Here is a 13,695-nt window from a genome sequence, read left to right as displayed (position 1 = left end):
AATACTTCAGTCACAAGAAACAAACAAATTGTTTTTAAGTTTAATGGCTCCATTTGACGCCCTTAAATACGGCACTAGACTTTGTGGCTGTTTGACAATGAAAGATGGCAGGCCGGGGAGTACATTTAGAAATTCTGACAGCGTTTCAAAAGCACAGCAGTTCATATTTCGTTTTCAAACAAAAAACGTAAAGGTTTTTTAATCGGCAAACAACTAAAAGGTGTGCGGGTGCTTACCAACACTGCAACAACAGCTGTTTGCTGACAGTTAACAGTGGGCTAACAGCGGTGTGCAGATGACAGTGTTGCCAGCAACAAGTTTGGCAAATGTTAATGTAAATAATAATAAAAAAAATAAAAAGAACAAATTCTCTTGTGAATTTAATTTAAATCTTGGATATAACAGCTTACAAAATATTTTTTTCAAGTGAATATATTGTTTTTCAGTTGAAATATATTTTTCCCGGCAGTTGGCAGTGCGGCTGCAACAGCTGTTCGCCTGCCAACGCTTACCAACACTGCGCCACATGCTCCACAATTTTTTGTTGCCTTTTGCGGCCGATTTCTCACTGCCCGTTTATTTCGCAAGTAGAAACCCTCCATATATGATAATAAACTAAATAGCAAGCAGCCATGAGCGCCACCGACGAGTTCCAGAGCTGGCTCAACGAGCAGCTGCGCAAACTGAACACCGACGAGAACGTTTTCGGCTCCTACATCGTTGGCATTTTGGAGGGCGACGAAACCAGAGAGGAGAAAATCGAGGCTCTCGAGGGAATCCTAAGCGAAACAGGTGTAAGTTCTGGGTAACAATGGCACTTGCTACATCAATCAACGTTCGTGCACTTTGCAGTCGGCCAACATTGACGAACTGGTGGCCACCATACTGCAAAAGTGGCTACAGAGCCATCCCAGCGCCGATGATCCGCCCAAGAAGGGCCTGGACATCGATGTGAATGCCCAGTTGGCCAAGTTGCTGGAGCAACAGAAGCTGCAACTCGCCGTGAACAAGGAGCGTGAATACACCGAGGAGGAGCGTCGCATCAAGCAGCAGATCCTGGCCCAATACTCCCAGGTTACTATACCACGTAGTGCGCAATCTGCTGTTTCCAGCTTGCTCTCAAACTTTTGACCATACGTAGTATCTATTACCAGCTTTTAATACTGATCATACTTAACTACCCGCAGACTGCCGTTACAAACGAGGACGATGAGGATTCGGAGGAGGAGAGCGACGATGACAGCGGCACGCTCACCAGGAACACCAACAAATCGGATGTCCAGGCGCTGGCCAAGGAGAAGCGAGAGCAGGCCCGCCTGGACAGTGCGGCCAAGAAGCAAAAGGACAAGGAGGATCGGGAGAAGCAAAAGCAACTGCGCGAGGAGAAGAAGGAGAAACGCAAGACCGTCAAAGGCGAACGGCGTCGATAACCGTCCGCAAGTGCATATTTTTAGACTCTTTCTATAAACAACAACAAAATCGATCTGTACACATATGCAAAGTGCATTTCGCATGTATATGTACATTAAATTCGTTGAAGCGAAGTAAGCTTTGAAGAGATTTAACGAACTGTTGAATATAAAACAATAATTATAATTGAAACGCCAAAGTTTTCATTTGATATCTTCAAATGTTTGCATTTCTCTTTGATTTTCACGTTTCCTGGACTTCTTTAATTTACTAAATTATATTTAAAGTGGTTTTCACATAGCTGTTGTAAGGAATTTTGTTGTTTAACGCTAACTTGGCCAACTAGTTGTAAATACTAATGAAAATGTTAGTTCTGTGTATAGTTAGTAGGTTCTTAAGCATCAGCCTCATTTGGCTTCTCCTCCTCCGCCTCCGAAGCGTCTTCCTTGTCCGATGTCGACTTCTGATTTCGCTCTGATTGCAGTTCCACGGAGATTTTCTTAAGCGCCTCCAGATCGTGTAGTTTTATGCGTCGATTGTTGGGATCCAAGCAGTTGACTTTGACCTCTATGAAGTCGCTCGTCTGCTGATCGTCCCAACTGGAATACTAGAAAATAAGGCATCTTACTGGAATTCACCTTGGCAAACCTTTATAAAATGCTTGCCTCAGCAGGTATATCGAATTATAATAACACAACTTGAATTGACGTTTGCATAATCAGTTCTGGTTCATGTATAGATATGCCAAGATGCCTGAATGTGACAACCATTGTTATAAAAATAAACCACTCACCACAGAGCTGGAGGTGAAGAGCAGCTCCTCCTCCTCGGCGGCCGACTTGACCCGCAGATACTTCTGGAGTAGATTCGTCTGCTCATCCTTGCGCCACAGACACAAGCGATTGTTCTTCAGCCAGTCGCTCGCCATCAGATCCGACTTCTTAACCAGCAAATCCAGTTGATTCAACTTGACGAACTGCTTCTTGGGCGGCAGACTCTGCGGTCGCTTTGAGGTGCTGGCCGATGGGTAGTCAAAGTCATCGTCACTGGGATCGGTTTCTAGGTCATCCTCCTCGTCGGACTCCTCGTCGCTCACTTTGGTCATGCGGCGCTTGGCCTTGGAGGCAGTGGCTGCCACGGATTTGCGCTTCCTGCCGCCATCGGTGGCAGATGGCTTGGAGGGACGCTTCTTGGTGGGTCGCCAGTCCTCCTCGGAGTCGGAATCGTCCGGACTGAAGTCCTCCTCGTCGCTCTCCTCGAAAGTGGTGGTCACCAGTTCCGTGCGACTCCGCATCCTGATGCAAAAATTCTCTACTCCTGCTGCTCCTCGTTGAAGCGACCGCTTAATCCTGCAGCGGCTGCTGCTGCTGCGTCTGCTGCTGACTGCTGGTGCTGCTGTGGCTGCTGCGTCTGAAAGCTGACTGAAAATTTTATTGTTGACTCCGAAAAGCCCATTCCACTACTCGCACGAGGGGGTATCCGCAGCATTATCCTTCAAGGGGTTGCAGCCCGTCCTCTCTTTCGGCGGAAGCTTTTGCGCTGCCGAGCTTTGCAGTGTTGCATCTTTTATAAGACATTTCCGAAAAGTTCGCCGAATGCGAGCTTAATCTAAAGGAATCCTGCAACACATCCTGAAAGCTTTCGGCGTAATCACAAGAAGTTTGATCTCCGCATCCTTAGAGCTTGTCTAAATTGGGTCAAAGCTCCTTCTCGTATGCATCTTTCATTTATTTTTAATCAACAGTTGTTGCAACTTACGGTTGTTAAAGAAGGAAGTTACATGACACATTCTACATATTCGGCATTTTATATATACATAGGTACTCTATATATTTTATATCCTTGCAGTTTCTATAAACACAACACTTACCCTTTAAATTAATGCAAAGCCTTAACCAATAGGCACATTTTCCCACATTTTGTAGCCATTTCTTCCCAATCAATAGACAGTTTCGTATTATCTTTTATTAAGATGCCTTTTACTAATGTATATTTATTTAAACATTTACATAAAGCTGGACATTGGAGCACACACACTACGAGTACTACTACATACACAGTTAAGATTTAGTTACTAGTCTCTACCTTCGTTGAAGTATTTTCTATGCAAATAATTTCCAAACTTTGTATCAAGTCGACTAATTTAGCGCTTATATCCTTATTAAACTAGTGGGGGGAGCAGTCTGCACTCCATCGATTTGGATTATCCCTAGATCCTTAGACCTTTAGGCGCTATACACGCGTGGGCGTGCCATATATAGCGCCCGATCCGACTCCGACTCCGGATCCAAGTCCGGCATTATTCCGGCGCTGGGCGAGGGGCGAGGCTGGCTGGGGGGTCGGTCCATTGTTGTTGTTCAGGCGACGCTGCTGACTGTCTGAATACGCACGCTCTACAAGTGGAAGTGGAAGTGGAAGTGGTGGAATCTGTATCTGTATCTTTCGGTCCATTTACATCCCGATCTTCTCATGCACTTGGGGGCCTGTCTGCTGGACACTTTGTGTAGCATGCACAATGGGGGTTTTGGGTGGGTTTACCACATATTTTCAGACTCTTCTTTAAATTGATAACATGCAAAAGTAAAGTGGTAAACGGTATACATTATAAGTTGTGTTCAAAGGTGTTGCGCTTGACAACAAATGATAAATGGAGTGAGGATGATATATTTCAATGAAAATAACAAGTGTTTTATACAACTTAAAAGGATCCTAATCATCCCCTTTAAGATGTGTCTAAATAATAAAATATATTGTTGTTAAAGTTTACATGAACTTAAAGCTGATATGAACTTCTTAAAGTAAAAAACAAAATAAAGAAGAAATTAAAATATAAGAAATAATATATAATATATAATAATAATATATAAAATAATAATATTAAAACTTAAAAGGCTACAAAACTATCTTCACTAATAATTGAGCATTCCAGGTATCAAGTTTTCCAAAACCATTCCACATACGATCCTAAAGCCATCCCATAACCATGCCAGATGAACGATGATTGGTGCAAGCAAAACCGTACAAATCCAAATCCTCAAACCTACCTCGAAACTTGAGGCCCTGCGCCTCGTTGATGATGGCGGCCAGGGCGGGATGTTGGTAACGCTCCCGGAAAATGGCCGATCCGTTCATCCGATCCGAACCGTTGGTGTTGCCATTCAGGGTGCCCATGTTGCCGTTCCCATTACCATGGTGCAGCATCATCAGCTTGTGCTGCGGCGTGTGCTGGGGCGTCAGTGAGGTGGGGGGCGTGGCATTGCCGTTCTTGTAGTAGCGATTCTGGTTGGGATCGTAGGTGGCCGGCTCCGGATTCTGATTGAGGCGATTGGCCATCTTGATGGAGGCGCAGCGTTCCTCCTCGTTGTTGCGCATCTTCAGGATGCGCTGATCCTGCACCGAGTACCTCGAGCCGTGCAGGGAGTTCAGCTGGTTGAGATTCGTCACTTGGGCGCTCAGCTTTTTCGCCCGAAAACTGCCGCCTGGCGATGATGAGTTGTTCAGCAGCGTGCCTCGCGACGAGCTGCCATTCGTCTCCGTGCTGTCCCTGCTCGCCTCCCGATAGCTCGAGGGGCGGTGCGTCGAGGGGGGCGTGTCCAGGCCACTATCATGGGCCGAACAGTCCAGCTCGGTTTTGGCCAGCCCCATGTTGCTGCCTCCGCCAGTGGGCAGCATTGGTTGCACTAAATAAAGAAATTAAGTTAATATAAAATAATTCATTCACAGGAAAGTTGTAAACGATGCATCAGTTGCATGATGCAACACTAGTTTCAAAACCCACCTGAGTGCCTCATATCAGTGGGCGCCCTTGGCTTCCTGTACAGCCAATCGCGGTCGAGTTCGTTGCCATTATCCGGAGTAGCGCTCACTCCGCGGAATAGTCTTGGTCTCCTCAGCTGAACCTCCGTCTCCTCGGTCTCCTCGTCCACCACCTGGTTGGAACCGAAGCTGCTGTTGATGAAGATCCGCCTGGGCGAACCGTAGAGTGCACCGGCCTGGGTGAAACTGTTCTGGGCCGAGACATAACCATTGGAGTAGCGACTGAGATTCGCATTGCTGTGGTGCGGGATCTTCTGCGGCGTTGAGTGATTCGTGCTGATGCCGCTCAGGTGATGATTGTGGTTTTCGTTGTTCAGAGCACTCAGATCCGGCACCGAGTCGGAGAACAGGAAGGGATTGGCACCGCCATAGCCGTTCAGGCTGCCAGCTCCGATCTTGTGGCGGGCCAGACCACCAGTGCCATTGGTCATCAGCCAGTCGTCCAGGGCACTGGAGTAAGTGCCTCCCAGTCCAAAGTGCTGGAACTGCAGCGAGGCGTGCGAAACGGGCGCAGCCAAGGAGGCGCGGGATCTGGGTCCTTGGGCAATCTTCAGGGCTCGTCGTCGCTCCTTGGAGGTCATGGTGCATTCCTGAAGGGAAAACCCAATTTTTAGTTACAATTTGACCAAAGTTTAATTGTGGAATATATCATAGTTACTAATCTGTGGCTCTTTTTGTTTCTACAGTCAATTGGCAATTTTCAGCTTAGGAAAATTCTTGTGTAATGAGCCAAGTTAGTTCTACTACTTATCCATTTCATGGCCACTCACCTCCAGCAGCTCGAACCAATCCTCGAGGCCATCGTCGCAGCGGAGGAGAACACGACCCTCGCGACCCAGAAGCAGCCCAATGGCGCTGTAGGAGCGCCGGTTCAGCCACTCCACCTTCTCCACGTCCACCAGCTTGACCTGGAGCGAAACCGCAGAAGACAATGCAAAGCGTTAGACAATCAAGTTAAAGGTTATGTAAACGTTTTTCCGCCGAATGCAAAACACAACGATTTGCCCGGGTCACAACTCAGTGGGGCGCTGGGAGAATGAATGGTACACAACATTTTAGAGTGGGAAAGGGGTCTGCAGTTTGAAGTTTGCTAGACTGGCATTCATAAAAAGATTTTAGATATAACTAATTACTGATGGGTATAATTCAGCAGAAAGTAGACTTATGTAAAACAGCATCAATAACTACTAATCTATATGCTACAACTATTTAATATGACAGCTTATTTAGCTGCAGGGCAAAAGTTCTCAAAATAACTTAAATAAATGACTGATGTAAAATGGTGAGCCCTAACTTGGCACCCCACAACTTTAGCTGAATAATGCACCAATTAAGCGAGAGCCTTTTACTTTGCTGTAGTACGTGGCCCGCTTCCTTTTGCATTTTCCAACTCGGTTAAAAGTCATTAGGCCAGAAGGTCTCTGCTCTGCGTGCCACAAACAACTACATCCACTGCTTTTCCTATGGGGACCGCAAACTTTTTAGCATGCTAAACTTTTTATTGAACTTAATTTCTTTTTTTTTGTTTTTTTTTTTTAGCTTGCAGCTCTTGTTTATGAGGAAAACTTTAACTCTGCCAGCGCGATTCATCGTGCCGTCGCTTGTGCTCGCTTATGGCCAAGAACTATGCGAGGCCATTAGGCAAATATGTCAGCAGGCCCAGAAAGTGGGGGTAAAATCAAGAAGCTGGACCGAGTCACTAGTGCCACCGGTGGCAGCCGCGTGTGGCAATTAGCCAAGTTTCCTTCTTTATTTATTTCCTCCATTGGCTGCATCTCTCTTCTTCTAATGGCCAACATAATTATGTTCTTAGAGCATTCGGATCGTTTTTTATGATAAATAGTGGCGGCGGCAGATGGAATATGGAATATTGCATCCCATTCGTTTGTTGGATGATTTAGTGCGGTTTGCTAGTGCTAAGATCAAAGATCGAAATCAGAACTCACTTGGGAGTTGCACGCATTTAGTAAGTGCTGTGTGGGTGGTGACATGAAAGATATACATCACATTTAAATATTTATGATAGCACGATACGCAGAAAAATATCAAAAATGATTTAAAAATCTTTAGATATGACCTGGAAATGGCTAAAGTTGAGTTCGGAATGACACAATTCCCTTTACAATATATGCTTGCTATTACTAATTTCACCGTTTTCTTTTGCATATATTGTGTATAAATATAGAGTGTTTTTAAAGTCTCTTTGACCTCTATCTCCTGGCCAATCTCCGACCTCAGTCTTTCAAAATGTGTGCCAGCCCACAATCGATGGCTGAATATTTTCCAAATTTCCGTTTTACCTTTGGCTCACAAATAATGTGCTCAAGGTCGATATTGATCGGCTTGTTGGCCCGCCTGTTATTATTTATTATTGTTATTTATGGGTTTTATGAACAAATTCCATTGTGGTTGCTCCCGCTTCATATTTTGACATGTTGAACAGCATGCGCTGTCAAAACTAACACAGAAGCTCAATTGATCATTGATTCGAATTTTGGCATTGCAAATTGGTAAAGTAAATTTGAACTTAGACGCGTGTGTGCTTAAGTTGTTAAATACATCAGTTAAGCCTTTTCTTAATTTCTTAATATTCAATTTAATTTCTGTCATTTTTCTTGCACCCATTCCCTCTTAATTATGCGTGCTCACATTTTGAGCATAATTAAATACTTCAGCATCGATATCCAATCTCTGCTGTGCAACCCAATTAATAATGCTCATTAACGTTGAACAGGCGGAAATTGCATTTCCCGACAGGCACACCCACCGCCCCGCCCCCTTTCGTATTATCCCCAAGCCGCCCACCCAAGGACAAAAATCAATATAGCTTTCAATCACTGTCGAAGTGCAAAACTGCACAATTCCGAGGCGGCAAACTTTACCCACCCGCAGGCAGGTGAACCGAGCCATCAGCTCTTCCCCCAGGTACAAAGATGTCAGACAATCGGACAAATTCAGTTTCATCACTTTTGCCGCGCTAAGTGTGCTCCATATGCAAATGGGAATCTCTGATGGATGGCAGGAGTTTTAGAACTCGGTATGTTATTTCTTAATTGTGCATTCTATAAGAAACGATCCCTATGTATTCGTTCTTACATTTAATCACTAATATAATATAATATATTTCTATTTTTAAATTACCTAAGGAACAAGGTACATATATAAGAATCAGATACCTAGACACTAATGCATAAATGAAAGAAACAAGTAATATAAAAAGTCTGCTGATTTATATTTATATACTTCTAATTTTTGTATGGATTTTAAAATATATTTTAGGATTTTGTTGTGCGTTATTATATATTAATATGTTCCCATTTACACACCTAGTTTCTGTTTGGTTGAAATTGAAAGCGTGAAATTAAAAGGGCTTTAAAATCAAATTAAATAATTCAACTGAAACCATCTGTCTTTCAACGCAGTTGCTGCTCTTTTCGCCTAATTGATTAAGGTGATTACATTGACGAGGCAATATTGAATCATTGTAGTGTCAGTGAAACATCAATGAACACGCGAAAAGCACAAAGAAGCGATAAAATGAGATGCCGCCTTCCCTCTCATTAATGAGTCAAACATTTTCAGATTTTCTCCCTCTCTTTCGCACCCGCACAGTGCCTCTTTCTCGCACCTTTTTGTTCAATGACTCGTTCACGGCTGGCATTCCGGGTTCGCGTCTTGGCTACACGAGTGTGGGGGTGGGTTGGTGTCTGTGATGTGGTTTTGCTGACCAAAAACGGTTGAATTTTTAAGGCCTTTAACTTGAAGGTCAGTTTGGTGTTTATTTCATGTGAAATATCCGGAAACTTTGATGGAATTTTCAAAAGAAATCCACAATTTTGTGAAACAAATTATGTAATATGTATCTAGTCGAATGAGTTCTACGCGTAATTTCTTCATAAATGTTTTCCCTCACATTAGATAAGTTAATCTCCCGCATGGTGCGGGATTTTTCACCATTTAGTTCCACCTATGTCATTATTTTCCCCCGTGTCTGCTTTTCCCATTTTCCCATTTCCCTTGCCACGCTTGCTTATTTACTTTGGAAAATTGCCCGCAGAACAACGGCGCGTTTTTCACTTTGTTTTATTTGCGAGAGAAAAATGTATTTTAATTTTAAATTAAACTGTAAACAACAACAACCTGCTGCTGGTTGTGTATTGACACTGCTTTTAAGAGCGAGATTTTAGCAGAAAAGCGCCAGCAAACAGAAAAAACGACACAAATTTAAAACAAAACAGAAAATAAAATTAAATTGAAGAGGGGGAAAAAAGCGCTAAAGTAATTTTCCCATGATCTCTTTGCAGTGGCGTTGCATTTGTTGTTTCGCTGTTGTTGTTGTTTTATGTGCATTTTCCTTATTTGTTTAAGCAGCAACAACAATAATGTCATCAGCAACAACAAAACACATCGGTAGCCGAGGTAATGAACAATTTCACGGCAATCGTGTGTCTAATACTCTCACTTAAACATTTGCTATGACTTTAGGGAATCAAAATATAGGTATGTATATTATACTAAATACATATGATAATATTTAATGAATTCTAGCATTATTAAGTCAGTAAAAATTATACATCTAAATGAATAACAACAAATAAAATATTTGTTGAAATTATATAAAAGCAACATGTTAAACTATTAACTCATTCCTAAATGATTAATTCCGAGAAATACATTGGAAGCTTTTGGAACATATTGTTTTAATCTGTTATAACATAATTGTTTTTGAAAGAGGATAATATTCGCATATATTCTTTCTGGACAAAATTTTTCAGATTTTTCAAAGCATAATAATAACAAAGAGTATAATATTTACAAATACTTTTTCTGAATAAAATTGTTCAGATTTTTCAAAACATTACACAGCAAACCGCAAAATAGCCAGTTCAGGGTGTTTATACATCGACTTTTCGCGATTAGCATTTTCCTGTTTTTGTGTTTTTCACAGTTGTTTTTGCTATTGCAGTTGTTCCTGTTTGAGTTTCGCTGCTGCTGCCAGTGTGCAATATTTGCCCGTTTGCCTTTAGTATTTCTCGTATTTGCCTTGTTTTCATCGCAAAAGTTGTGTGAAGTGAGTGACGGAGGGGGGCACTCGAAGAGGGGGGAGCCCCAAGAAGAGGGGAGGGGCAAATTAACATGCAGTAGATGCGAGTTTTAGCCAATTAGTTGAGCTTAGTTGAAGTTTTTCTGCTCGTTTTTATTCCCCCTGCGATCAGGATTTGTTTGACTAAAAAAGAGGATACCCCGACAATTGGCATAGTTTATATGGATTTCCATTGAAGATTACCTATCAATTGAAAGGGTATCTTGCATCTATCTGCCTGCGAAGTCTATTGCCAAACGTGACTTGATGTGCCTGGCATTGTCAACCGAAAAAGACTTCATTTATAAGGCATTTAGGTGTGTCCTAGCCCCACTCTATAAAAAACCCCCCTTAAACACGAACAGGTTATTCATGGGTTGCTCATAATGCTGTGCATAAATCTTTTTCTGGCTGCAATAGAATTTAACACAATGCGCAGTAAATATAAAAGTTCGCTTGACACTTCGCTGAAGTGGAGGCGTTTTGAAAGGGGGATATAAACGCGGACTCGAATCTTTTAGGGAACTCTCTATTGTCTACCTTTTGCATACTCTTTTTTTTAGGATTATCTTAAAGTTTGCATGCACTTACCTTGAAGATAAACTGTCCCATATCCGAGGCACGTTCGTTGGCCGATCCCGAGGCTCTTTTGAAGCAGTGCAAGTAGTCACGAGTGAGCACAAAGTATCTGCAAGTGGAGATTGGCTTTAGTCAGTACAAATCCGTTCACAACTCGAGGAGTGACCTTTACATTCATGTCTATCTGCCGAAAGTCTTCAGTTAAAGGTCAAATAAAAATCCGGGCACTTAAAGTGTTGCCAAAAAAAGATGCTTAATCCCTTCCCCATGGATGGCATTTTGATATCTTATTAATAAATCATAAATCATGCGCCAAAAAATCAAAACCGCTGCTCGCCTTTGAGCAGAAAAGTACTTCAAGCTTTACGACTTCCTCAAACGATAATAGTATTATATTTTTATTTTGCAGCAATGAAAATCGACTTTATTAATGTGGCCAGCCATTTGCTGATGCATATAAATTTCACATTTGTTTATTATGTATGAAGCGTACAAGCCAATCGCGATAAGCGAGCTAAAAGTTCTCAAGCTGAACAGAAATTGTTAAATTGGTTTTCAGTTGGATTTTTGGTTCGTATAATGGCTCACTTCCTAGGTGGAAGTTCTCATTTTGTTAAGCTTGTTAACGTGGTCAAGTAAATTGAGCCAAGAAAATTGGTCTTCGACTCTGCGGAAGAGTTGAATGGCTTGCGGGTTTCTCGCTTTACTTCAGTGGGTGGTTTTATGGAAAAAGGTGGAGATTCCCCCTGAAAGATTGTTTGCCGTGGATAATAATCGGTTTGGTGATTAGCTTGGCTTGGTAAATGTCGGTGGCATGCAACATAATGATGCACTGCGAGATCTAAGCCAAAGATAAGCAATAACTGGAGGCCTTTTGTTAGCTGAACACAACAATATGAAGATGATTCGGAATAAAAAATATAGATAAATGCGAATTTAGGTCCACATTGTTATTTTTCATTAAATCTATTGAGAACATGGAAGAAACCTTCTTCAGTTTTTAAGTGCCAATGTAATAATTGTTCAAAACTGTTCGATGACCATTTAGAGCATTTTGCGAAATTTATTTCAGATCTATTTAATAAATCGCATTTAGCTGGATGTAATACTTTAAATCGAATATTTACCAACGAAATACCAGGCTTAGTTGCTCATTAAGTGTGAATTAAAATGGCGCTGTTAAATGATAAGCGATAAACGTAATTATCGGTTCAAAAGGGCAAAAGCCGAAAGTGAAACAAAAACACCGAATCGCAATGCAACATAATTAAATTTCAATTAAATGCAGCTTGATGGGGGAAACAAAAACAAAAGAGCTGTCAAAAGTTCCACCCCCTGGATTTGCCCCATTTTCCCCCCATTAGCATTATCTGTAAAAAAGGACGGGCCAGCATGCAGCCACTGTCAATTATGCCCCTTTTCGCAATTAACAACCCTCGCAGGTTGTGAAAAATATTTGCATATTTTCCGGGGCGGTGGGCGTGGTGGGGTTGGTGGTGCGCTCATGTCTGGTCTTTCAGAAAATGCAGATTGCGGTGGAGGTGAATTTAAAAGCGCTTAACATTTATGCATCCCCACTCGACCGCAGAAGAAACTGGTCATCGAATTTGAGTTGCATTTTATGAAAATTTAGGAAAAAACAGGGGCACATTTGATATGAGTAAGAATTATGTTACTATTCTAATCGCAAAGCTAATAAATTTAAACGATTTATTGCAGTAAGCATGACATATTATTTTTGCCAACAAATGCTAGTTGAAAGAAGTATCTATTGTTTCGCAGATAAGATAGATTTACAAATCTTTTTGAGTATTTACTTAAATTAAATTTGTAAAAATATAACCTTTTTGTTCAGTGTACTTACCGCTCCTTCCAGCGCGAGAAGAGCCGATCCCTTTGCTGCCACAGCAGTCCGCGTTTAATGGGTCCTGTCATGGAGGCCACCGGAATGCGTCCTGCCAGCAAGGATTGCTGCACAGCCGAGAACGATAGAGGGAGAGAGGTAGAGAGTGAGTGAGTGAGAGAAGCGGGAAATTGTTGCTGATTGTGCATTCTTCAAATTTAATTATGGGAATATTTGTGTGCATGTAGTTAACGCACTTCTATGCCTCAGCTGCTTGGCTCGTAAATTCTTTTATAAATTATTAAAAAGCCCGGCATGGAAAAGCCAATTTCCCACACACCCACAAACACACACATAGACCAGGAGCGGAGAAAGCGGTAGGGAGAAAGCGAGGCACTCTCGTGAGCTCATGATTAATGTTGCTTTAAAAACGCTGCCACTTGCGCCCCGCTTCTCAACCCCAAACGCCCTTTGGCCCCACTGGACCCCCTCTGCCACGCCCACCGCCCACTGGCGTCGCATACATATATCCCCATTCTCGACTTGTACCATTACTCTGCCATAAATTCTGTTTGTTGGCGGTGCGGTTTGTTGTTTTGGCTTTATGAGCATTAAGGCAATTTATTATCAACCATAGTGTTACAATATTTTACATTAACAAATGTTGCCCGCTGTGTCCCGGTTTATTTGCCATAATTATCTTGTATCTGTATCTGAGTGCGTTTTTTTTTCGGCTGAAGATTAAATTAGCTGTCAAATAAGATCATCCGCGATCAATGGATATTTGTGTACACACAACTTTTGTTTTAGAGTAGTTAAGTTTAAAGAAAAGTGGAATAAATTAAAGGTAAATCACTTGTGTATATTCAAATATTCAATCGGTTTGACCAATTCCACTTAATGACTCAATTTGAACTTTATTCAGCGACCCCTTTGGCGAATTACCAGCTATATATCCAACCAA

At 42.1% G+C, this 13,695-nt stretch overlaps 3 protein-coding genes across 11 annotated transcripts in view; 1 reads left to right on the top strand and 2 right to left on the bottom strand.

Annotated features, from left to right (window-relative positions):
- The first annotated feature begins 515 nt into the window (after positions 1-515).
- LOC6527834 (coiled-coil domain-containing protein 43) lies at positions 516-1,631 on the top strand. Its single transcript, XM_002088871.4, has 3 exons — positions 516-794; positions 853-1,074; positions 1,188-1,631. Exons 1-3 carry the CDS (start codon positions 633-635, stop codon positions 1,428-1,430), a joined length of 627 nt encoding a protein of 208 aa, XP_002088907.1. The 5' UTR covers positions 516-632; the 3' UTR covers positions 1,431-1,631.
- LOC6527833 lies at positions 1,611-2,828 on the bottom strand. The gene is made up of 2 exons (XM_002088870.3): positions 2,204-2,828; positions 1,611-2,017 (listed from the first exon to the last, which is right to left on the bottom strand). The coding sequence occupies exons 1-2, from the start codon at positions 2,702-2,704 to the stop codon at positions 1,805-1,807; spliced, it is 714 nt and encodes a 237-aa protein (XP_002088906.1). The 5' UTR covers positions 2,705-2,828; the 3' UTR covers positions 1,611-1,804.
- Positions 2,829-3,367: 539 nt separating this feature from the next.
- Positions 3,368-13,695, bottom strand: part of LOC6527832 — a 39,228-nt gene continuing 28,900 nt past the window's right edge. For 6 of the 9 annotated variants that reach the window (XM_039370928.2, XM_039370930.2, XM_039370931.2 and 3 more), the window contains 6 exons: positions 12,753-12,859; positions 10,901-10,997; positions 5,997-6,134; positions 5,189-5,816; positions 4,455-5,090; positions 3,368-3,803 (listed from right to left, as the gene is read on the bottom strand). In XM_039370928.2, the coding sequence (XP_039226862.1) occupies positions 3,643-3,803; positions 4,455-5,090; positions 5,189-5,816; positions 5,997-6,134; positions 10,901-10,997; positions 12,753-12,859 (1,767 nt within the window). In that variant the 3' untranslated portion in view covers positions 3,368-3,642. Of the gene's footprint in view, positions 3,968-4,454; positions 5,091-5,188; positions 5,817-5,996; positions 6,135-10,900; positions 10,998-12,752; positions 12,860-13,695 lie in introns of all 9 variants that reach the window. The other 3 variants (XM_015198339.2, XM_002088869.3, XM_015198338.3) reach the window with 1 other exon arrangement.

This window comes from Drosophila yakuba, chromosome 2L (assembly GCF_016746365.2).
Source record: "Drosophila yakuba strain Tai18E2 chromosome 2L, Prin_Dyak_Tai18E2_2.1, whole genome shotgun sequence".
In the NCBI taxonomy this organism is placed as follows: domain Eukaryota; kingdom Metazoa; phylum Arthropoda; class Insecta; order Diptera; family Drosophilidae; genus Drosophila; species Drosophila yakuba.
This window is presented reverse-complemented; position numbering and strand designations above follow the sequence as displayed.

Excerpts from the sequence above, each read along its gene's own strand:
- LOC6527834 (XM_002088871.4), top strand. The coding sequence starts at position 633 with ATGAGCGCCACCGACGAGTTCCAGAGCTGGCTCAACGAGCAGCTGCGC. Across the intron at positions 795-852 it reads GAATCCTAAGCGAAACAGGT|TCGGCCAACATTGACGAACT; the intron begins GTAAGTTCTGGG and ends TGCACTTTGCAG. Across the intron at positions 1,075-1,187 it reads TCCTGGCCCAATACTCCCAG|ACTGCCGTTACAAACGAGGA; the intron begins GTTACTATACCA and ends AACTACCCGCAG.
- LOC6527833 (XM_002088870.3), bottom strand. The coding sequence starts at position 2,704 with ATGCGGAGTCGCACGGAACTGGTGACCACCACTTTCGAGGAGAGCGAC. Across the intron at positions 2,018-2,203 it reads TCTTCACCTCCAGCTCTGTG|TATTCCAGTTGGGACGATCA; the intron begins GTGAGTGGTTTA and ends CTTATTTTCTAG.